The sequence below is a fragment of the Citrus sinensis genome, chromosome 3, assembly GCF_022201045.2.
Source record: "Citrus sinensis cultivar Valencia sweet orange chromosome 3, DVS_A1.0, whole genome shotgun sequence".
Taxonomy (NCBI): domain Eukaryota; kingdom Viridiplantae; phylum Streptophyta; class Magnoliopsida; order Sapindales; family Rutaceae; genus Citrus; species Citrus sinensis.
The window spans coordinates 52,040,509-52,065,230 of NC_068558.1; the positions used below are offsets into that span (position 1 = coordinate 52,040,509).

General features: G+C 35.6%; 4 protein-coding genes and 1 long non-coding RNA gene across 9 annotated transcripts; 3 read left to right on the plus strand and 2 right to left on the minus strand.

Annotated features, from left to right (window-relative positions):
• Positions 1-1,351: 1,351 nt before the first annotated feature.
• Positions 1,352-4,488, plus strand: LOC102617513 (probable serine/threonine-protein kinase PBL19). Of its 2 annotated transcripts, none has more exons than XM_052437324.1 (5): positions 1,352-1,890; positions 2,068-2,418; positions 2,932-3,192; positions 3,315-3,437; positions 3,729-4,488. In XM_052437324.1, the coding sequence occupies exons 2-5, from the start codon at positions 2,263-2,265 to the stop codon at positions 4,278-4,280; spliced, it is 1,092 nt and encodes a 363-aa protein (XP_052293284.1). In that variant the 5' UTR covers positions 1,352-1,890; positions 2,068-2,262; the 3' UTR covers positions 4,281-4,488. The 2 variants fall into 2 exon arrangements, with proteins under 2 accessions (XP_052293284.1, XP_006464387.2); XM_006464324.4 differs by having other exon boundaries at positions 1,356-1,890; positions 2,044-2,418.
• Positions 4,489-5,310: 822 nt separating this feature from the next.
• On the minus strand, positions 5,311-9,800 carry LOC102617004 (pentatricopeptide repeat-containing protein At1g63330-like). 4 transcript variants are annotated; one of them, XM_025097220.2, is made up of 4 exons: positions 6,875-9,800; positions 6,080-6,733; positions 5,860-5,972; positions 5,311-5,711 (listed from the first exon to the last, which is right to left on the minus strand). In XM_025097220.2, exons 1-2 carry the CDS (start codon positions 9,110-9,112, stop codon positions 6,470-6,472), a joined length of 2,502 nt encoding a protein of 833 aa, XP_024952988.2. In that variant the 5' UTR covers positions 9,113-9,800; the 3' UTR covers positions 5,311-5,711; positions 5,860-5,972; positions 6,080-6,469. The 4 variants fall into 4 exon arrangements, with proteins under 4 accessions (XP_024952988.2, XP_006464386.2, XP_006464385.2 ...); XM_006464323.4 differs by having other exon boundaries at positions 6,221-9,798; XM_006464322.4 differs by having other exon boundaries at positions 6,080-9,798.
• A 3,000-nt stretch (positions 9,801-12,800) lies between these two features.
• LOC102616612 (FCS-Like Zinc finger 3) lies at positions 12,801-13,556 on the minus strand. Its single transcript, XM_052438882.1, has 2 exons — positions 13,336-13,556; positions 12,801-13,038 (listed from the first exon to the last, which is right to left on the minus strand). The coding sequence occupies exons 1-2, from the start codon at positions 13,443-13,445 to the stop codon at positions 12,870-12,872; spliced, it is 279 nt and encodes a 92-aa protein (XP_052294842.1). The 5' UTR covers positions 13,446-13,556; the 3' UTR covers positions 12,801-12,869.
• Positions 13,557-19,929: 6,373 nt separating this feature from the next.
• On the plus strand, positions 19,930-21,502 carry LOC112497201 (uncharacterized). Its single transcript, XR_003063897.2, has 2 exons — positions 19,930-20,169; positions 20,364-21,502. It is a non-coding gene; the product is annotated as an uncharacterized LOC112497201 (long non-coding RNA).
• Positions 21,503-22,940: 1,438 nt separating this feature from the next.
• On the plus strand, positions 22,941-24,494 carry LOC102616322 (E3 ubiquitin-protein ligase ATL4). Its single transcript, XM_006464320.4, has one exon. The coding sequence runs from the start codon at positions 23,031-23,033 to the stop codon at positions 24,168-24,170; it is 1,140 nt and encodes a 379-aa protein (XP_006464383.2). The 5' UTR covers positions 22,941-23,030; the 3' UTR covers positions 24,171-24,494.
• The last annotated feature ends 228 nt before the right edge of the window (positions 24,495-24,722 follow it).

The window sequence follows — 24,722 nt, forward strand, 5'->3', positions numbered from 1 at the left end:
TCTATTACATTAAAGATAAAAAAATAAAATAGATAACTTAATAAATAATCACGTCTCATTAATTTGTTGAATCAGACGTGTGACTGTGAAGCTAAGTAATGAATGAATGCATCACCAGCGCCCTTACCGTAAGTTAGTTTAACGGTATATTATTATATGCAGGACGATGCAACTAAGGAAGGAACGATCTGAAACTTTGGGAACAAGATTCCATGACTTATTTGTTAATAAAAATAGATTTTGCGGGTCAGGGGTGTGATTAAACCGTAGTTGACTCATTCCAAAAGTTTTTAAGGAACGTGTATGTTCTAGCATTGTCTTGACTAATTAATGCATCTAACAGCTGATAGTTTGCCATCCTCTCCCGTGTTTCATTTATTAATTAATTTATTTATTAAACTTAGTGGGTTTGACTTTTGTCAAACAAATTTGGTGGAGAAGGTGACAAGAACACAATTTCACAAGAAATTAAGAAAATCGCGTGAATATATTAAGTAAGAAAGTCAAACAAGTTAACTTCAGAAGAAACAACTAGAATTAATAAAATTGCATTGAAAAGGGCCAAATTGACCACTATAGAGGAGATAATTTTTTGACTTCCGAAGAAGAAGCCAAGGTGATCGCAACGACGTCTTGTTCGTCTTAAAAAATAGAAAGTTACATTAAAAAGGACCAAATTGACATTGTTGAATTTTTGAAATCTATGAAAGGGGATACTTTTGTAACTTTGTAAGACGAAGCCAAGATATTTCACACGGGCCGCATGTAGGATGACTTTGACAGCTCTACTACTTAATATGTTGAGTAATGTAAATATCTCATACTTTTTATCCTAAATTTTATTATAAATAATATCTCATTTATTATATATAGTTAATAATTATTTATAAGATCTAAATCAATTAACATATTATCCTAAATAATATATTATTTATTAAATAATTAATTTTTTTATTAAATTTAAATAAATTAATTATATTACCTCTCTGTATTTTTTTAAAAAATAGGTCCCACTTCTCAACTCTGATCCACATCGATGTCCACGTGGGTACAATGTTTCTTCCGTCGGATAGAGTCAGTCAAAGCTAATAATGATAGAAAACTCGCACGCGCCGAACAGAGGACAAAACTGTCTTGCCAGGATGGACGTACCCCACGCCCACTTTGGCATTTTCTTCAGCAGCCCCTACTGTTTCTTTTAACAATAAAAACGGTAAGTGTTAAAAATATTATATACTAAGCCCCAACTAAAATATAATATTTTTAAAATTTTAACTCTGGTTGACAAATAATTTTCCTATCCCTTGCCAAACACATCGACTTAATAGAGGTGAACTGCTTACTTGTCCGAAGGGCGAGGCCGCCGGCCACTCGGAAGGAAGGGTGTAACCGTCATTTCCCTTATTTTTATTAAAAATAGATTGTTGTGATTTCAACTTTGAAAATACTTTTTCCGTTCATGAAAATCTCGGTGGGATTTGGGATTTACGATTATAAGATCCTAAAAGTTATTGAAATTAATCAAATGTGGTTAACCATAAATTTCTTATTAATGAATTTAATTTAGGATTCTGAGCAGATCCACACCGGCGCACCGGAACAGCTCCTTTCTTCGACGTTAGATTTAGATTTGGTTGAAACTTGAAACTGAAGGTCAAGGTGTGTAGAAGTGATGATAACTTTTGTCTTTTTCGTAATGGGTCGCGTAGAGATTTGATAAATCTGTTCAACCGAGCGGGTCCGTTAACCAAGTGAAGTCATAATCAAAACAGTCTCTTGTTTGATCGTCGGCTGAAAAAAATGACTAGTCATAATTAAATTTTTTATTCTCCAAATTCAAAGCACCAAATATTACAAAATCGTAAACGGGCACGGCAGGGTCAGCGAAAGGTGTATATTCTTCTTCCTCTAATATTTTGTGCAAAATAAAAAATATATAATACTCTGGTAAATTTTCTTCTTGTTGTGCTCTTGTTGATTTTTGCGGCAAATAGGTTACTAGCTTTTCGTTGATTGCTTGTTTTGTTTTTTGAGTTGTATAAGATGAAGTGCTTTCACTATTTCAAGGAGAAGAAATTGAGAAGAAGGGAAGAAAGATCAGCTCCGGAGTTGAAAGAGCCAAGAAAGTCTGCAGATTATTCTGGGGCAGAGAGTGATCGTTTTGTTAAATCTTCATGCTCAGCGTCAGTGACTTCCCCGCGTGGGATTCCTGAGTTGTACGAAGAGAAAGCTCATAATTTGAGAGTGTTTTCATATTCTGAGATGAGACAAGCCACAAATGATTTCAGCAGGATGCTTAAGATTGGTGAAGGTGGATTTGGGAGTGTGTATAAAAGTTCAATTAAGCCTGCTGCAGGTGATGGGACAAGTGAGGCTACTGTAGTTGCTATCAAAAAGCTTAACAGGGACGGCTTGCAGGTATGAAATTAAATTAATTATTATCTCAATATTCTTCTTCTTTTTTTAATTTTTTGATTTGTTTGGCGATCCATTTTCTAATAAAAATATTATATTTGAATGCTTGGAGTATGTATGTATGTATTTGGTCAAAACTCCGATGTGATTGTAGTTTCTGTTCAAATTTTTGCTTATGAATGCCTTTTTTCTTGCTTCTGATTTCTTACTTCACACGAACCTAGTCTTGCATTTCAATCATTATCTTCGGCACTCATTTGTACTCAGATTGCTAACCTTTGGCTTTAGCTATACATTTTGAACCAAACATATGCTCATAGGCCATATGCAAATGCAAATCAAAGATGCCCAAGCCATATATATATATATTGTGGTTAGCGTATTAAATCCCTATGTATTAGCTCATTCAGGGCTTTTCTTTAACCCCGAAAGATCACCAATTGGGTTCTTTGTTGTTAGATTTGTATTTTCCAGTACATGATATTTACTTGCCCTAATACTTTGCAACTCAAATAGGGTCACAAACAGTGGGTAGCAGAGGTCCAATTTCTTGGTGTTCTGGAACACCCAAATCTTGTCAAACTGATAGGATACTGTGCTGTAGATGGAGAAAGAGGGATCCAGCGCCTACTTGTATATGAGTTTATGCTGAATAGGAGCTTGGAAGATCATCTTTTTAACAGGGCATTTCCACCCCTTCCTTGGAAAACAAGATTACATATAATACTTGGGGCAGCTGAAGGATTGGCTTACCTACATGAAGGATTGGAAGTTCAGGTTAGTTCAGTTTCATTGTAATTGTGCCACATTTTTACCTTCTTTCCCCAGGTTATGTTCATGATCTAATCAACTTCTTAGTGTTTCTTGCTATCTAATGTTTTGTTATGGTAATGGTGAAGGTGATATATCGTGATTTCAAAGCCTCCAATGTTTTATTGGATGAGAATTTTAGGCCAAAACTTTCAGACTTTGGACTTGCAAGGGAAGGGCCAATGGTTGGCCATACACACGTGTCGACAGCAGTAAGTAACTCCTTTTTGCCAATATTCTCATTAACGGTCCCCCCGAATCATATTTTGAGCACTGGACTTCTGTAAAATTCAACACAAAATCAAGTTGAAAGCATGCACTTGTGTCGAAGTTGTCAGACAGAACAACTTAAAGTAGAAATTTGAGTTGATCAATGTTGTTTGTGGCTCATAAATGACTTTACAGATTATTTCTTACAAGTAGCAAAACTGGTTAATCTGAAATAAGTAAGAGACTGATTTTATTGTGCTCATGAACTAACATTTCTAATTTTCTGTGATCAGGTGGTGGGAACATTCGGATACGCTGCTCCAGATTACATAGAGACAGGTCATCTCACAGCCAAAAGTGATGTATGGAGCTTTGGTGTAGTATTGTATGAGATGCTTACTGGCAGGCGGTCATTGGAAAGAAACCGCCCAAAAACAGAGCAGAGACTTTTGGAATGGGTGCAGCAGTATCCCGCTGATAGTAAAAAGTTTGGCTTGATAATGGACCCTCGACTTGAGAAAGAGTACTCGATCAATGAGGCTCGAAAAATTGGCAGGTTAGCAGACAATTGCTTGTCAAAGAGTTCCAAGGATCGGCCAAAGATGAGTCAGGTGGTGGAGAGATTGAAGCAGATAGTGCAAGTTTCAAATGAAGGAGACTCCTTTGATAAAACTTTTGAAGAGATCTGTGAAGAGGACCCGGTTGAGGCACAAACGAAGCAGAAGCAACATGAACCTTCTGAGGCATGGAAAAGACGAATGGCACATTTAGCTAAACTTGGTGAGCATGTAGAAGGAGCTAGTAGAAGAAGATTGTTGATTATGCAGAGAGCCAAAGTGGTTTGACAGTTCTTTTCATTTTTTTTTTTTTTTTGCTGGCTCTCCTATTGGCGCTTCCCTAAGTTTCGTTCGTAATATGTTTAATGGAGATGTAAGAACTTATTTATGTTCAAATATCATATCGAAAAAAATGAAAAAAGAGAGAGAGAGAAAGCTGTAGACAATAGTAATAATATCATGCCTCTGGCTGGCGCGAAGGAAATATGAAAACATACCTGGAAAAGAGCAGTCAATAGTTTTGCATCCTCAACAATTTCATATTAATAAATGAATGTATTTTGCATAGAGTTTTAAGGAAGTCGGCTGAAAATTTAGCTGAAAAATTGGGACACGCCGGTGCAGATCCAGGAAATTAAAGGGCAACACTATAATAAAAGAGTTTATGAAAATACTAATCTGCCCCCACTGCAAAAACAATTTATAAAATTAGTTCATTATTAATTTTTCTTTACAAAATTATCCCCACTGTAAACATAATTATCCCAAAAATTAACTTATAAATCGCCCAAGACTCGAGCAAGTAATCTTATTTCTTAGGCTTATGGCTACCCAATAATCAGCATCATCACCCGTAGGTACCACTCCTGCAAACTCAATGCGATGGAGTGTCAAGTGTCAAGTTCGTCCCGATAACTTTTTTTTTTTTTCACGAATTCAAATCCTCTAGAGGAGGAGAACTTGAAGTAAATTTATGATGCAATAAGTTATGTTTTGTAAATGGCCAAAGTTCTTCGAAGGTTTATATTCTTCCTTCCACAACACACAACCCCACCCCCCACAGCCCTTGCCCAAGTATTTCTCGGAAATGTAAGAATTTCTCGGAAACTGAATGTACTGGTTGTTTCAACATTTGGGACCTTTGTGTTTGGGGCCAGCTTACTAAATGGTCGTGCTAATATTTTCCTGTCCTGACGTAACAGACGAGTTTCTTCTTTTCTTCATTTTTTTAAAATCTGGAAGCAGCTTACTTTTTAGAAGTATTAGAGTAAATAATGCCATTAGATAAGCAGCTTAGTTGTGCAACAACAAAGAGAGCAATGAAAACGACCCTTGCGAGTTTCATTCCGCTAACTTGGAATGACTATTTCCATTTAAATCATTGTCCAATTAAGCCCAAAAAGCAAGGAGAAAGTTTTTATTCTGTGATTTTGATTCAACTTTAAGTACTGAAACTCCGCAGCATTTCCCTAACTCATCCTTCTAACAAATAATTAACAAGTCAAGAAGAGCATCCGACTTCATTTGGCTTCCGCATGGTTCCCTTCAACCTTGGCTGCAATGGGCAAATGCTGCCTTCTAAAACAACCCATGACCCAAATAGAATTTAGCCTATATGCACACTGGCGCAGTGGACTCAATTTCTATGACAAACCTGCAGAGTTTAAGCCCTCAGTCTGGCTGATCCACCTTCTTGACTGGCAAAGGCCATACTGCAGCCTGCAACAAAACAGTGTCTCGTTGTCAATCATCAATTTTGATTACTTCATATACATTTTGAAGGTATATGGTGTTTGTTATGCTCTTGTTACAGAACAGTTTTGGGTGACAGCAATAACAAAAGGAGAAGCAACCATGCATTACTGACCTGTCTGTGTAATATGCTTTCATAGTAAGTTAATAGAAAGCCGCCAGATTTCATAAATGAAACATTAGATCATGCTATACTGCAAGTCCTGCATAAGACTTCATCCACTTCACCTGTTAAAAGCCCAGAGCAGTTAGGATCTTTCATCTATCCACATATATTTCCTATAATAAATTGCAGAACATAGAGGAAATTTACATCATAAACAATAACTCATTACTTGATTTGCTGGAGAGGTAACTTGTGCAGAATCTAATAATGTCAGCAGCTTTACATTTTCAATGAAGGTGACACACATACTATTAAAGAGCGGTCCAATAAAATCTCTCCTTAGGAGCTACACTCATGCCCTCTACCTTACCTGGCACTTTCTTTCATTTGTCCTCTCATATTTTCAATTTGTCTTTCATTTCAAGTAAAGGAACCAATCTCCACTGCAGTGTGTCAACGAACTTTCCTGCCTCTTCTTCCAATTGCCGCTGTTTGTAATTTCATCGACTGAACACAAAAATCCCCGGTAACGTTGAGTGTCATACACCCCCTAATGACAGTAAATGATTCAGCAAGACAAGTTGAACACACTTCTGAAATCATGTTCTGTGAGGTTATTTCAGGATCCAGCAGAACAATGCTCAATTAATTTAAGGGAAGCCTGGCTGGTTTTATAGTTGGTTCTGTTTCTACAGAAGTAATCATATGTAATGTACATGAGGAAATCCAAAAAAAGGCTCTTTTCAGATGTTTCTTGAAAAAACTCAGCATTTTCTTGTATATTATGGTAGGCTCTGTCCATTATCTTATAGGAAGTCTCATCAAAATCAAAGGAAATTTCACTCAGCTTCTGACCCCACAATAGAGTCTTCTCAGGCATCCCCTGCTTGCAAAAGTGAGACAGTAATACGTTAGTAGTAACGACATTTGGAACAAAGGCCATCTTAAGCAATTTTGCAGCTATTATTATAGCACGATCCAGTATGTCACAGCAAACACCATTCATCAGTGTGTTGTATGTTACCGTATTTGGAACTATACCCGCTGAAACAAGCTCATCCAGCATCATTGCAGCTTGATTCATTTTTCGAATATTGCAGTAACCATGCATCCGTATGTTATAGGTTGTGATATCGGGGTCCAACCCGCCAGCATACATTTTATTCACCAACTCATCTGCTCTAACAATGTCAAGTGCTTTACAATACCCACCAATCAAAGTGTTGTATGTGACAATATCGGGGACTAACCCAGTTCGATACATGTCCATAAAGGCATCAATTGCTGGCTTCATTCTGCCTTGTTTGCAAAAGCCGTTGATGATAATATTAAAGGTAAAGTTATCTGGAAGGAGACCCTTTTGCCTCATTTCTCTCTCCAATTTCAATGCTTCATTTAGCTTCCCACGGTTACAAAACCCAGCAATTAAAGAGTTATATGCAAAATTATTTGGTACAAACCCTATCCTTGACATTTCTAAAAACACGCCATAGGCCTCGTCCACCAGACCTGCCTTAGAAAGTCCGTTGATATAGGCTGAGAAGGCAACAGCATCAGGAAATATTTTTCTCCTATTCAACTCATTCCACAGACTCTGAGCTCCTATCAGATCCCCTATCCTGAAGTACCCATCCAAAAGTACAGTAAAAGCTACTTTATTGATGGGAAAACCCTTCTCTATCATCTTACACAAAAGATCCCAGGCTTCCGGCAGCCTCCCCTTTTTGCACAAACCCACAAGCAGAGAACTACACGTGCAGGATGAAGGAGTCAGACCAAATTGATGCATAATTTTATATGCTTCAAAGGCATTTTCTTCTAACCCTGCCCTGCTATAAGCTGCGATAATAGAATTAAACGCAAAAATACTTGGGGATATTCCTTTCTCAAACATATCCTCAAAAAATTCCATGGCCTCATCCAACCGACCTGCCCAACATAATCCTGCAACTGTAATATCATACAACGTACAATTGGGAAGCAACCCCGACACCGACAAATCCCTTAACAACCTATCCCCATCCTCCATTCCACCATACTTGCAATGCCCTGAAACTATAATATTAAAAGTTACAGCATCAGGAGCTATATCTCTGCTCCTCATTTCTTCATATAGCATGTTTGCTTGATCAATGTCCCTAGCTTTAACATATCCATTTAGTAGGGCATTATAAACTACCACATTTGGAGAAAGTCCCTCCTCTTGAATCATATCAAAAATCATCCGGGCCTGCACCACATTTCCCTCTTTGCACAAGGCATCAATAACAGTACTAAATGTAGCAGTGCTTGGTTTGCAGCCCCTTTCAATCATCAAATGCATCCAATACAGTGCATATGATGTCTGCCCTCTGATGCAATAAGCATTGATCAAAATGTTATAGGCAAAAAAGTCAGCAACACACATGTACTTATGCATCACATGAAGCAAACTCTCACCAATTCTAATACAACCATTTCTACAAAACCCAAGAATCAATGCATTAAAAGTATAATTAGAAGGTCTAGGCCCTAAATGAATCATATCTCTAAACAACTTCCACACACTACCATAATCACCAACTCTAAGTAACGACTTAAACAGAATAGTAATTGCAGACTCACTCGGCATGATGCCCACCTCCCTCATTCTATATAAAATCTCCATCACCTCAGCACTCATTTCCACCCGCAAATAGCCGTGCAAAAGAGCATCGAGTACCCGAAAATCTGAGCCAAATAGATGAAAATCATCACACATAAACTCCACCATATGTTTACTCCTACCTGCTCCAATTCTGCTAATAACCCAAGTAACCACATCTTGTGCAAGAAGCCGTAAATCTTCAGCCGCAAAAATATGCGCGGCAATGCAACAAGACCTAATTGTGGACTCGGAATCATCGCAAACCACCAACTTGAAGAATGCAAATGCTGTTTCACGAGTTTCTAATAGTTTCATTACCTTCACTAAGAAGTATGGGCAGAATTTTTGTGAAAAGGCTTTTAGTATATATCCCTTTTCGTTTTTGACCATCTTCGATAGCCCCACAACGATTTTTCGCCGCTCATATGAATTTATGTGTGTTAACGAGTTTGAGTTTGGAAAGGAGAAAGGTACAAACTGATTCAAATAATCACAATTTGAAGAAGAGAAATGAGGTGGAGTGGTGAGATTTTGGGTTTGTGGACAGCTCAAAGTGTGAAGCTTCAGTAAAGAAAGAAGAGAATATGAGTGATGTACCTTGAGAGTACTCCGCAATTGGCGCACGTTAGCGCACATCCGAAGTTTTTGGTTTTTCCGGCGATTGGTTTTAGATTGTCTTATCTCTCACACAGAGCGGCGGGATAGCGGAGTTGAGGAAGTACACGTCCGTCGTAGCATCGTTTATTTATTTATTTATTTCTCGATGAGTTGTGAGTGACATCTCTAACCCGACTAATTTATAAATGTGTATTTAGATATTAAAAGGGTACATTTAGATTCTCCAATAAAATAAACATAAAATTAGCTTTTTTTTCATCAGCAAATCGAACAAGGGGCTGCAAAAATGGTGTGAATGGAGAATGTCCAGCATTCACAAGCATGTTCGGAAATCTATCTCCGTCAATTTACACAATGTTAAAATAGCATCAAAACGGGTCATGTCATCAAAAAATAAAAATCCAATCCTGGAGCCCCACCCTATTCAGATTTGGGTCCTGGACATGCCCCGACCTGACTGATTAAATGTCTCCGTCTTTTGGCCCCAATCCAACTCGATGGGTCGCTGGAATTCTGCCATTCCAGAAACAGATGGAAAAAAATTATCCGGTCTGAGGAATTCTCTATACGTTTGTTATCTCTAGTTCTTTCGACAAAAGTTTTCTTCATTGGCAAAAGAAAAAATAAATAAATCATTAAATAAAACCATTTCCCTAAGCTGCAAATAATATGCAAGTCAGAAACCATGTGTTAAGGACAAAACTACCTTACAGATTCTGTATGTAACAGCTTAATGGAAATTAGTCTTGTATCAGCTAAATTCCAACAATTTTTCCTCTCTCCTGCAACGCGTGGATGCTCCTCATTTGCTGCGTTACATACAGAGTCTGTAACGTAGCAAGGTCCTGTGTTTAATGTTTATGTACTGTTTAATTTACACCAACCAATTAAACTCATTATCAAAAGAGTTAATATCGGATTACCCCTCCTGAAATAGTTATCTTCAAATCACCCCTTTATTTTAGAAAACCTCAATTTACTCTTCTTTTTATTAAGAAGACAAAAAAAAAGTTTCATCATCCATCCCATTTTACCTTATTTTTTGAACAAATATTAGTGTAACTTGAGATTTTTTAAAAACAAAGAGTAATTTGAAAATAATGAAGAGAGTATTCTGAAATTTATCTTTATTAAAATCTGAAAGTACTAGTTTTACTCTATACGCCATCTAAATATCAAATATACCCTTATGAAAATCAATTCTTAATTTTTCACTAAATAAATTGATTAAAACTTTTTGCAATCTCACCTGTATTCATTTCATATTTAGCGAATTCTATCAGCCAAATTATCGAAGAAGAGATACGGAGAGAATTCTCAATGAAGGCCAATTAAAATTCTCATGATCTTAGCGAAGGGTAATTATAAATTCCTGTATTAAAACGCAGAATGAAACAAATTTAAATAAATAATAATAAAATTTGGATTGCAATTCGTCCAAGAATCTAGATTTTTTCCCCGCATAATAACCCAAGAAAAAATCTATAATTAAAATTGGATGGATTGAAGATGTTTGTAAGGAGTAAAATTATTATATTTAACCCTATCATCTTGTCCCTAGTGCTAAATCATTATGTGGACATTTTAGTAATAAATTTTTTTTATTAAAAAATAATGTTTATGGTATTTTAATGAGTGCAACTAATCTTATTTCGAGATCAAATAGGATATTTATTTAGATTTTTACTTTTTCTCCCTTATGTCGATTAAGTTAACAAAATATCTTAACAATATAAGGGTGAACTAATGTCTTTAAATTATAACGGTGGAGTAACAAATGTCGATTTACTATAGAATGTCGGTCAAGTTTAACCATTTTCTTTAAAAATAAAGAAAATCAACCAAAACATAAGAGAATTCTTGCTCTATCAAAGCGACTTCTAAATATTCAAAATTAATATTATTGGTAAAATTGAAATATTTATTTACATGTTTTGAAATTCTAACTAAACAACTCAAGAGAGGTGAACTGCGGTTTTAAAAATTTCTCCAATAATAAGAACTATAATCCACAATACCAGCTACCATAATCCAATAATAACAAGTACAACAAGTAAATTAAAGAGACAAGGGTTGAGAAAACAAATACTATAATTTTTACGTGGTTCGACAAAATCCGTTACGTCCATGTCTCGAACAATCCAATGTTGAGGATTTCACTAACACCAAGCCTTATATTTAAGGCTCCAAAAACAAGTATAATTAACTTCAAATATATTAATAAATCTTTTCAAATTCGAGGTGTACATCCCACACCTCTTTGCCCAAGTGTTATCCACACTTACAATCACTCAATCGAAATATTAAGATGAATTTTGCAAAGAACACACTTCTCACAAGAGAGCCGTAGGCAGCTGATCTAGGCTCTTGCCAATGGTTAGGGCATCGGCCATTTACCTTTGCAATACTTTCAGGGCCTACGCCACATTAGGAAAGCGGTGAATCAATCTTATCAAACCGACAAATTGGTTTCCCGTATAATTATCATTGAAGGATTTCAAACAAACCTATACGCGGCTTAAGGCAAACCAATTCGCTGATTGCTCTCTGAACAATTTATTTATAACAAACCGGTTCGCCAATTTCCTAAATCGGTCTATCGCTTACATTCATGCCAACTTTGAGAGTTTTATATTTTGGTCCACGTTCTTATTCATTTTGATAAAACATTTAACTCCTATTTTTCTTCAAGTATAGAAAACATATTTCATGGGACCGAATGTAAATTTGAATGCCATGACTAGGTTTTGAGCTATTAAGTACTTGAACATGCATAAATCCGACAAATTAGCTTTACAAAGATTATGAAGATAAAACATTACCTAAATTAGTCTTCTTCACATTTAAATCTTTACTTAACTAACGTGTCCTTCACTGTTTTAAGCTTGATCTCACACTAATAATTTTTCACCTCTGAAAACTAATGAGATTCAAAGTATTTTCTTTTCCTATATTAGCTTTACTCTATTGTTTGTTATCATCTTGGATATTAAATAAATATTATGTAACCAAAAAAAAAATGAAACATTTAACTACAAATAAGGTGAAAATAAATTCACATTCACATAAATTATGATAAGCAGAAAATACATAATATTAAATTAATAAGAAAACGTATTGATTTGAATATACGTCATCAATGCTCAAATGTAATGTTATTTTATTTTAACGGTAAAACTGAATCAACAGACTCAGAAAGAATGAAATAATATGGACTTATGTGTTAGCGCTTTTCTGATTTTCAACAAAACGATAGAGAAGTTAAGAAACAACCCATAATCACACCTGAACTGGAAAGAAGGAAAAAAAGGAAAGAGGGAAAAAAAAATGATAGGGCATACTGGGGCAACAAGGATACAAGCAGTTTGATTGCTTCTTTTAATTTTCTCAAACTAGGATACGTAAAGAAGTGAGCAAAGTCTTTGATTTTATAATTGATTGCTTCAAAATGCTTCGAACAGGGAAAATTAACATGAAGATCATCACGTCATTACAAAAATAACACAGATCATCCCATTCAAAGGATGCTGGTTCCTCTTAATCCTCAAAAAAACTCAACCTAAAATAGAAAAAGAAAAGTGTCTGATTGATCTCATTTTCTCCTTCTCGCTCTCTCTCTCTCTCTCTCCCACCATTCGTGCCTTTACAGATCAAATCCTTGACCATATTATGTGGAATTTCCATTTCCTTCAATTCTCTCTCTCTCTTTTTCTTTAAATAACAAAATCCGAAAACATAGTGCTTTTTCAATTGGGGTTCAGTACCCATCAGTTTATCAGGCCACAGCAACTGTACCTGTCCGTACAGTTTTGCTGGGTGTTGAGTTGTTTGATTCTGATTTTCTAGCTGAAGAAGAAGATGACTTCTTCCAGCTCCTCTCTTTGGCTTCATCCATCTCTATCTGTTCTTGCCTGCACTCCTTGCTACAAAACGGTGTGTTTCCTCTGCAAAAAATTCATCAAAATTTCGTATTTTAGTAATCAGACTGAGCCAATCAAAACGAATAAACAATTTGTTTAGACTAGAATGAAAATCTTGAATATCATCGATTTATTATATGATTCTATGCAAATTGAGATATATCTCGATTGCAGCAAACGTGACGATATTAATTCTTAAAAAAATTAGTATGATTTCATATGAATCGCAAATTCACATCTGGGTATCTTCGATTTCATATGAATCATTATCATTAAAAATTGGACTAAATCGAGATGATCGTATTGTATGTAAATTCTAACCTGTACATGAAGATGTCTGAATTATAGCCAAGGGGCTTGCGGCACAGAAAGCAAGAATCAAGGAAGTGGGGCTCCTGGTAATCTGCACATCCAGCGTAATAGTAAGACATCGTGGATGTGAATACGATTTGGCTCGCGGAAGCGTATTCCGGTTGGTCTGATGCGCCGTAAGAGCTGCTGATAGAAGAAGACTGAACAGGTTTTAGGGGGAGGTGGGAAGGTGGGTGGGAAGCTGTTTTTATAGCCTCGTGGCCTTGAAATAGAAGTTGACTTGAGAGAATCGAGTGCACTAGCGACTACTCTAATAATGAGATACTCGACCCGGCAAGGGTATTATTTTTCCACGTGACTGAATATGATTGGTTACTGGATGATGCAAAAGGTTATGCGACCGATGGCTTATTTAAAACCAGCGGCGATTATCATAAATCCGGGCGGTTCAATCTATTGGTCCACAGCATTTATGATGCATCGCTTTCATTAAAATGAAGAATTAATAATTTTTCTTGCTTTGGCAACATATATATTATTACTTTTGGCATTTTGGCCCCTCGGTTAGTCGCCTTGTGTACTTCTTCTTCGTTGTTTTTGGGCACTCGAGATTCTGTTCTCCCCACCTAGACAGTCACTTTAAAGAAAGGAAAATTGTTCAACTTTTCTTTCCTCTACTGCTAGTGCTAGTATTAGACTAGTAGCTGCAAAATGAGTTCAAAATTCTTCAAACTTGGTTCTTTAAAATAAAAACGTTAAATTGGCAGAAAAGTGGTAACATGATCCATGAATGCTATAAGTTGAAAATGCTCCAATGTATAATATATTTTATAATGACATAAGAAAATTAACTAATAAATAAATTATACTGAAAAAATAATGTTCAAACCACCTAAAAATTTAAATAATTTTTTTTGATGATGCAATATATTAAAATATCAATGTGTTAGAATCATATTTGTGTTACAATTTACACATGAGCAATACATTATTCTGGTTAGATTAAATCTTTTGGGAATATGACATATGTGAACTTGAAAGTTAGAATCATATTTGTGTTATAATTTACACATGAGCAATACATTATTATGGTTAGATTAAATATTTTGGGAATATGACATATGTGAACTTAAAAGTTAACGAACTATAATATATTTTGAAATTACTTCAATTAGAAGTAACATCAATCAACTGATAAATAAAGTCTATCAAACAAAATAATTTTACATAAACAATGTTTCTAAAGAAATACCATAGATAAAAGAGTAGCCATTTTATTAGAATAAAATTATAATTTTAACAACATTATAAACATGTCAGGGGCTTTAACTTTAATGTCCGATAATAATGATGAAAAAAAGTCACACTTAACTATCTAAGTTCTTATTATGACTATTAAGTAGTCCTTAAATAAGAATATCTTTGAATGAGGTAAAAGGTATATAAAAGAGTAGCACATGAATGCGAATTATTGGGGGTGAAAATCAATATATGAATTTAATGAGGGTGTTAGCATGAAAATATGGAAGTATGGGGAAAAGTTAAAATGTCGAAACCTTAGGGACTGACGTTAAAAGACCGGTAGGCCACTGAATTAATTATTACAAGCGGACCCTTCATGATCTCTCTAGAGTCCAAGGACCACACTTGTCGTTACTTTCTCCAACTAGGAGTTGAGTAAGCAGTGGGCCCCGCACGCCCTCAAAAATAAAAAAATAAAAAGTTAAAAGCACCAAACTTGGAGCTGATTAGACGTAGGACCCACGGACCCCACAATAGCAGACACAGGCCATTCAATGTTGGGACCCACCTGACGCATAATCTTGCTGGCTCTTTTCCCAAGGTCCTTGTCCTCTCTGGCCCACGCCACATGACCGCATAAACCGGTCGGCTCCTCCAAACGCTACCCGGTGTACGTGCGATTCTCCTCAGTCCGACAGCACAGCAGCTATAATTAATCGCACGTGCTACGTGTCAATTGATTAAGAATTAAAAAAAATTTAACTGTACTTTGCCATTGTTGACGGTCAAGATTACGAGGTCAGTTTAAATCAACGGTGTCGACTGTGCCACGATGGTAAACCATGATGTGACCTCAATTATTGAAGGCAATCAATTGCGTTTCTTTCTCCCACGTTGGAGCATGAGCTGATGTCGATTTTTAAATGAGTGGCTGAGCTGTGAAACTGTGATCAACAAAGCCAAGCTTACGTGAGCTTGGAGCATGTCAATAGTGCATGAAACGGATGTTTAAAAGGAAAACTGCGTCCTTAAAATTAATTAACCGCCTCAGAGATTGAGTCACTTTGCTGTGGGTTCATGTTTTTTTTTTGTTATTTTGACTTAATTATTCAATTTACACATGTGCTGAAAACACAGCCTGAGCAATCGTCAAATTATTAAACTTCAATAAGATTTTATTTCTTTTATTTCCCTTTTACCTTCTTTATATCATAATCTTGAACATGTCCGGGTCCCAACAGCAACCTTTTTGTCGAACTTTACCGTTCCAACTAAGAATGGGCAAATTATTCCCAAATCTACAAATTTGCTAAAACCCACTCATAAAAATCCGTCTTTTTATAAGTAATTTTGTAAATTGCATGTAGGTTTGATATTTTAAATTTAAATGCATTATGAATCACATGATATTTAATAAAAAAAAATTTAAGGATATTTATGTGGGCATCCATCGACCCGCATTTTATTTTTTTAATTATTTAGGTTTTGAATTTTAATCATAAAAGTTACATAAAAAAAATATTAAACATATGTGCTAAAGTTATTATTCACGACATTGTCTTCCTCATTCTTAAACCTCACCTAGTTCAGTGTAGCCGTATGCGCTAACCCCCCCTCTCCCAAAAAAACACATAAACACACACGGGGGCACACATTAAGATAGATAAAATAAATTTAATAAGTCGAAATTTTATGATTTTCAAATTTAATATTAATAATATATTATTTTAATTTAGTTGATTTTGCTCGTTCAACCTTAATAACTTGAACCTAATGATTGCTTACTAAATGTGGGTTTTTATTCATTTAAAAAAATTGCTAATGGTAGTTGTCTAATATTTACTCGTTAATATTGTTGACAATACATGTTGAAAAAAAAAAGATGGAGCAATGCATTAATCTTACTGATAATAATTTTGCCTACAATCGAAATATTTTGTATTATATTGATATATTTTGTGCATTTGTTTTAATGTTGAAACTTTAATTTTCGTTTATATTGATAAAATCTAAAACTGAGTATTTTATGTGGATTTTTAAGCTATTATTATAAATTTATAGTTTGAAGTATATAATTTAAATTTTTATTTATTATTGAAAGTATTTTTTCAATATTTGTGAGCTTAAATGTGAGAACTCATAAAAAACTCACAGCGGATTGCAGGAGGGTTTGATAATATTTAAAGCTCGCAATGGGTTTAATAATTTAAAATTTTCACTAGTGCAAATTTGGTAATGACAAACCCGCAGTGGGTGATACATATTGCCATCCTTACGTCTAACCAATAGTCTTTTTTGTTTGTTAAAAAATAATAATAATAAAAGTAATCTTCTTACTTAGGCATAACAAAAAACTTAGGAATTGCTAGCCAGCGGCAACGTCCTTAGGGCCAATTTGATGAGTTTGTAGTTTTTAAAATATTTGATGTTAGCCCTTCTATAAATCTAATTAGTTATAAAGAGAATTAGTTAAACGTTTGGTAAAGTTTATTTGTAAAAGTGTTGTGGGTTTTAAAAAAATCGTATGTATTTGGTAAATCGTATTGTAAAAATTTTATTTAACGTCATATCCAATTTAGTTATTTATATTATTACAATAGTTTAACAATAAGATTTACTAAACATATATGATTACTTTTAAAACTCACAGCACTTTTAAAGATAAATTTTACTAAACTTTTATCTAATTTTTTTCATAATTAATTATTTAAACAACTAACATGAATTATTTTAAAATTTATAGTATTATCAAACTGGCCTCTTACTTTAAAAACGTAAACAAGGTAATGTCAAACTGGTGTTGCGAGAGGGAAAAAAACATCTCAACAACCTTCGTAAAAATTAGCTCAAAACTACAACCTTATGTTATTGTATTTGTTGTATTTCTTTAAACAAGAAAATAAACTTAATAATGGTTTTTTTTAAAAAAGAAATGCATTCCTTGGAGCCTATCATGGGTAGAAACAAGTTGAATCCAAGATGAGCCACTTCCTTTTCTTAACACACCCAATTCGATAATGAAGTACTACTAAAAGAAAATATTAATAACAATGAAATAAAAGTTAACAGTATACAATAAATATAACTTTAAGTAATATATTTCTTATAGGTTTTTCATCTTACCTTTCAAACTACAGCAGTTTATTAAACACTTTAATATTATAGTTTTTAAATTATAATTATCCAATCTCGATACCTCAATATCAAACATGCCTCAAACATGATGGCGCAGGTTCACTCTTGCAGGCCGCAGCAAGCAGCAAGCCTACTAAAGTGTAAAGAATCCGAGACAAAAATTATTAATATTAGATCAATGTACAACACAAAAAGCACATACAGAATTTCAGACAAACTTTTGGCTTCATATCACAAACTTAACAGGGAGTAAAATGACTGGTAACACTAACACTTCCCAGTGAGAGCAGAGTTTAGAGCAACATGCACATCAACTCCAATTTGGGCTTCAGCTTTCTCTAAGTTGGTTGAGGCTAAGCTTAGTTTCTGGGTAAACTCAGCGAGTCCCTTCTAAATTAGGCTTGGGTCAATTTGTTCAAGTGGCACAGCCTCAACAGCAATTATTTCCGCATAAGAGTTTGTGTGGATAAGTGCAAAGCCACTGCTGATAAAATATTTTATTACTTCATTTCCTTCATGCACTGATAGGACGCCAGATTTCAACACAGCAATTATAGACGCATGCCCAGGAAGAACACTCATTAGCCCAGTTGTCGACGGTATTATAATCTTGTCAATCTATAACAAATAATAAGTCGAGTAAGACACGTGGTGATCAAAGCTCCCTCTAGTTCAGACCATGATCATTCTACAACACCACTCAAATGAAAAGGTTAAGCAGACAAATCAATTGCTATTATTAATACAATCTAGCAGAAAGAGTTGTGCCACTTAAATGCAACAAGAAACAAGTAAAGTGAGAAACGCATTAGCACAGTACCTCCATTCCCCCTTACATCCCTACCATCATAACCAGAGACAAAATCTCATATAGAAATGTTCTAATATGACATTTCCAAACTACGCCAATCTCTCTGCCCTTTCATATATATATATATATATGTATATAGTCATTGTGTGGGCCCTTTATTTTTTTTAATGCGGATACGCTCTTAAATCATATGGTTTAAGGGAATTATTTTTTAATGAATTATAAAGTCATGTAGTTTAAAAGAGTAAAAAACTAATTTTCTTAAATTATATAGTTTAAAAATGTGTTCATATGAAAAGAAAATGAAGGCATCTGCAATTAAGAAGTACTATGTGTGTGTGCAGGTGCGCGCTCTCGCGCGCAATCTTTTTGACTCGTAAGAACATGGAGTTAATTGGTCTTTTCACACAAGTGAATTTGTTACAGTCTCATCAAATGTCAACAATGGCATACCTACACAATGTAATGTATTATAAATGCAGGCTGACAATCTTTCTTGTTACGCATCTATCGGTATGAACAAGTGAGAATTGTAGAAATTAAAAGGTGTGTTTGGGAGTGAAGTGTTGTAACTTTTAATCTGCAACTGCTGTGGAGTAAAAGCTATAACTGTGGAGTAGAAGTTGGAAAAAAAAACTTGCTAAGCTATCAAAGCCCAACTACAAGTGTTACCAAATACTGTAGTAGCTGGACTTTGAAAGCCCAATTACCTTACCACACTCCCAAACGGACTCAAAACCAAGCCCAAGTGAGAGAAAATAGAATCAGTCCTTGAGTTTTTCAGAACCCAAGCTTACAACAACATTAAAAACCTAATGCCATTACAGCACAGAGCAAAATCAAGTGTTTCCCATATAAAGTCCAGAGGTGTGCCTCAATTACTAGGACAAATCTGTGGTACCACTTTTCGTAGTGCAAAGAAAAAAAAACCACTTTTCGCTAGTGGGCTTCTAAAATGGCCGAGCCCTAATTCCTCTGCTATTTCTGCGTTGCTTTGTATCTGTAAGCCCATTGTTTTTGCAACCTAGGAATGAATTGTTAAAGAGTTGGGCTTTTAACGCCCCTTTATAATTTTTATAACACCCCTTTTAAATATTATTCTTTAATTTGTAAAAAGTAAATTCATATTATATTAAAATTCATCATCTTCTAAAAATTTTCACTAAAAAAAAAATAGTTGTTTTAAATTTTTATTTATAAAATACATATAAATTTATAAATTTTAAATTATTTTTATTACATAATTTTTATTTCCATAGTTCTAAATTTTTATAATTTTTTAAAAATATTTTTAACTAAAATTTAAAATATAAATAAAATATGAGCATAAAAATTTATTAAAAATAATTTATTTAAATATTTAATGAAAGTTTTATTAAAAATTAAAATAAATTAATCTGTCTTTAATTATTTAATACTCATTAGTGAACCCTTTCTCTGCCGCTGCCAATTCTGCTTTTCTTTTGTCTGACAAAGAATTCCATTTAGGGTTTTTGTTTCATTGTGTTTCATTGTGCTCTCTGCAGGCCATTGTCTAAGACACTGAGATTCAATGCACTGAAAGTCATTCCAGCAGGATCTTCTGGTGGTGGGAAGAAGGAGTTGTTTGGCTTACTAATTTGGTGTTGACCTGAGATGTCATAGAATCATATGAGGTGATCATGATATTCAGTCAGATCTTTTATTTGATGTTGTTCTTTACCTGTTTATAAAATCCTAGGGGCGCAAGTCTGTAGCACTGGAAAATATTATGTTCTCAAAATTTTGGGATATTTAATTATGCCATCTTTTTTCAAGGTTATTTCATTTCAATGTGGTTATTGAGTTATTTTCTATTTTCTTCTGCTAGGAGTTAAAATATCGATGTACCTCTTGTTTATTTGAGAAGTAAAAATGGGCACTTCGAGTGATGCAACTGGGCTAGCCCGTTTGGCCTAAGTAATTGCTTTGCAATTAGGGCATCCTTGTGTTTTCAATCAATGGAATGATATTAGGAACATAACAATTCAGCCATCGCCAAGTTGTCTCAGTAGCTGCTTATTTAATAGTTCAATCCACTTGGTGTATTTTAATTTCTGCTGCTGCTTTTTGGTTAGTATGAGCGACAAGGGTCAGTTAGTGGTCATATCATGTTAAAAACGATCCTTGTTTGACAATATTAGGAATTGGATCTAAAATCACCTTCTTTTTGGAGAGAAAGTAAAATGTTTCTTGATGATTTGTCACTTTTTCCTATTCTCTTCTCGTATGATGAATCACAACTTGGAACTTTTTTTAGTGTTTTCTCTTGATGTATATTTCTCAACCTAAAGGAGTATGCGTCTGCTGTAGAGCCAAAAGTATACGTGATTCTTTTCTTTTATTTTCCTATTTTGCTCCTCTCTTTCTGAAGTCAAATACCCAAATGTGTGTTGCTCAATTTTGTCTTGAGCTTCTTCAGATGTAGAGTAAAAGAAAAAAATTAGGATTTTAAAGTACTTGGTCAACATAATTGGCTTCTCCAGCCATCACATTCACACTGAATTATGTCATTCTCCTTGACTTTTATTGATGGTGGAAAGACCCCAAATTGCAAGAATGAAGTGGGTAATATTAGTACCTTCAGTATCTGGTATTTAATGGCACAGATCATTATGAAAAGATTATCAGGAGTGAAAGCTGTTTGTTCTATACAAGGGATCAATGTCATAGTTTTTAGTGACATGCCAAGAGTGAAGAATAAGCAAAGTAACAGAAAAGAGAGGCCTCTTAACTTTAAAAGCAAGTGTGCTGGAGTGTTTCTATTTTTGCACTGTATATTCAGCTTTACCTTTATTGCTGGTTATTGAAAAAAAAAAAGGGGTGAAAATGTGAATGGCCGGCCATTTATCTTCTTAAATGAGGTAGGTAACTGAATTTAATACCCTAGTTTAATGTTTTGTTGGACTTGAGGGGTGCAACCCACCTGATCTACCTTATATTTCATACGCCAGCGAGGGGGTTTGGCTAGCTCTTTTCTATTTTATGTTTTTATCTATTATTATTTTTATTTCTGTTTGTTTGTAACAATATAATCGTTTCTGACTTACAAACATAAGCACCCATAAAGGTTTTTAATTTAGAAGCAATTAGCCCATTTAATGATCGAAAGCAGCTATTTTCGATTTGAGACGTTTGGTGTTGGTGCTGCAGTTTGAATGAACTGGTTTTGAAGGAGGAAGAAGGACCCTTCATATTAACGTATAGGTGAGCCAATCCGCTTCGATAATTATCAGATTTTGACTTCTTAAAGCAAAGGGGCATTAGGCAAGAATAACTTTGAAAAATCCACTTGGTCAATTTCTGTAACTGAGAAGAATCAATCTTTCTTTTTCGAACCAAAGTTGTATTTCTTCTATCTTTGTGGAGGAGGAGCGACGTGTCTCTTTACCTCCTTTACTATGTCTTGTTGTCTCTCTTTTACTTCCAAAGTTTATACTTCAAACTGCTTTCACTTCTACGCTTGTGGAGAAACAATTGGGTGGCTTTAAAAGTGACAAGTCCAATTGTGGAATCTATTAAATTTAATATTAAATATATCATTGAATTATATATAGTACTATGAGACCTACTACGAGGCAAAGATGGTTCCACACAAGTTTTTTTTTTTTTTTTCCCGATTGTGTGACGCTGCCTGAGCTTATAGCTCAATGTATAATCGTGTGTATATTTTTTCTCTTAACCAACTTAAAACAAAATCATTTGTTTCATTTAAATAAGTTCCACAGAGATTCCTCAATCCCATCACCTTTCTGGACATGCCAAGAGTGTGCGGAAAGCAATGTAGTGTTTCCGCACACGCGCGCAAGAATGAGATCATGCGACTATTATTAAATCATTAAAGAAGTTAAAATATAAGAAGATTATTAGGCTATTAATGATAATCTTTTTTGTCCCCTTTCTTTTCGATATGAAGGTATAATTATTCCTTAACTCAGGTTGTGAGCAAGTCATGCCTTTATTTATATATATGTATATATGATTATAGAATAATGTATCGCCTTGCTTCTTGCATAATCTGCTCATTCCTCCCTATTAGCAGCAACCTTGCCTGTCCTTTCTAGGAACTGGCGCTCGCTGCATTATTCTTATAATTTAATTAGTAACGAGTATTCTATCCCCCCCCCCCCCCCCCCCCCAAAAAAAAAAATAACGATATTAAGTCAACCACTTAAACAAGTAATTAGATCACAACTAATATAACTAACGGAGTAACGGTTCAGATCGCCATTCCATTTTCGCGTTAAAATAAATATTACAGAGAGATCGGAACATCAGATGATGAGGTGACAAATCAGGAACTGACACATGGCATGAGCCAACCGAAGCCATTCGTTCTTTCTCAAGGATGTTATTATTATTGAGTATTAATTGACCCAGCTGCCTTTGCCTTTGCCTTTGAGTCTTAACATTCAGAAAGAAAGAAAGCGCATTTACTCACTTCAACTCAATTTGGCAGTTTACCAGTTTTCCATCTTGATCTTGAATGAAGAATTAAATGACGCCCTTCTCACGTGACCGTCATGTGATTTCCATTCTCGCACGGTCACAGTCACAGCACCAATGTATGATGATATATTATCTATCTCCTATGATCATACATCTATCTGTCTATAAAAGAAACTCACCGGCGCCAGATTATAGCTCTCTCTTTCACTCCTTCTCACCACTGTCATCATCATCATCGTTAACACCACCGCCGTACGATCTGTTTACTTATAATAACACTCAACACTCTCATCACCGTTCGCTCTCATCAATGGAGAATCTTAAACCAAGCCTAATCATCATCATTTTAATCTTAGCCATCACCGTATTCCTCTCTATCTCCCTCTGCCTCCTCCTCCGCCACCTCAACCGCCGATGCCTCCGTCATCTCTCCACCGTCACCACCGTCTCCTCTGCCGACTCTCGTCGAGTCTCCAGCCGCCGCGTTTCGCCTGATAATCCTGCATTTTCGGTTATGGACTCGCTCCCTCTGTTCGCCTTCTCCTCCGTCTCTCGCCGGTCGTCTAGCGGAGGAGATTGCGCCATTTGTTTGTTCAAGTTCGAGCCTCACGATCAGCTCCGTCTTCTTCCTCTCTGTTGCCACGCGTTTCACGCTCGTTGCATCGATACGTGGCTCGAGTCCAATCTGACGTGTCCTCTCTGCCGCTCTCCGATTATTGCCACGGAAACGGATGTGATGAAGGCTATACATGCTTCCTCTGGTGGCGGAAGTGACAGTTTCAGGCTTGAGATCGGCTCCATCAGCCGCCGCCAAGCCGGTAATGAACCGCCCGGAGAGCCGCAACGACGTTCCTACTCTCTCGGCTCGTTCGACTACGTAGTTGACGAGGAGTCTGATATCACGACGAGCCAAATACACCGGGGAAGCATGTCCGACAAGGAGGAGGTTGGCGCTCAGGCAGCTTCGGAGGCGAACCTAGCATCGGAGGTAGCCGCGGGAAGGAGCTGGCTCAAGGACTACGTTGACCGGCTCTCTTTCTCTGTCTCTTCACGTGCCATGTCCTTCAGGAGCTCCGGGAGATTCTTCACTGGAAGCAGTCGCCAGAGCGATGTGGGAGATTACGACATGGAGACCAACCGTGTTGGCGAAGAAATCAGCGAGTTTTTTCGCTGGTTTTCAGGGGTATGACTTGTAAATAATACACAATTTTTTGTTTTTGTTATTTTTTTTTAAGGCTACAACCCCAGGCGGTATGTTGTGTTTCTTTTGCTTTATCCACGCTACTTTTTTCTTTTTTCTTTTTTAATTTTCCTTTCAAAATTTAGGTGAATGAATGAATGAAGTGGATACAGTCAAACTTAAGTCTCCTTAACTAGGGGTGGGGATGCCTTTTGTCCTGTGTAGAGATAGATTTTAAGTAGAGGGCATACGCGTCCGTTCAATATCAGACGATTGAGATTTGCAGGTTGCGTATTTTTTGAATCACTACTATGAATTACCGTATACATGGTACTGAGCTGTGTCTATTATGTTTGCTTTCTTTCAATTTTGTGGTGATGATTTAATGACACACAATACGTTGTATTGAGCATTTGAGTGGGTGCATGAAAATCACCGATCATTTATGAACGAGTTGGTATCATATTGTACTGCACCGTGTATATAATTAATTTCGAAAATTTTGATTAATGATAGGAATGGTGTTGGTTAGGCGTCAATCGCTTGAAACCTTTTAGTTAG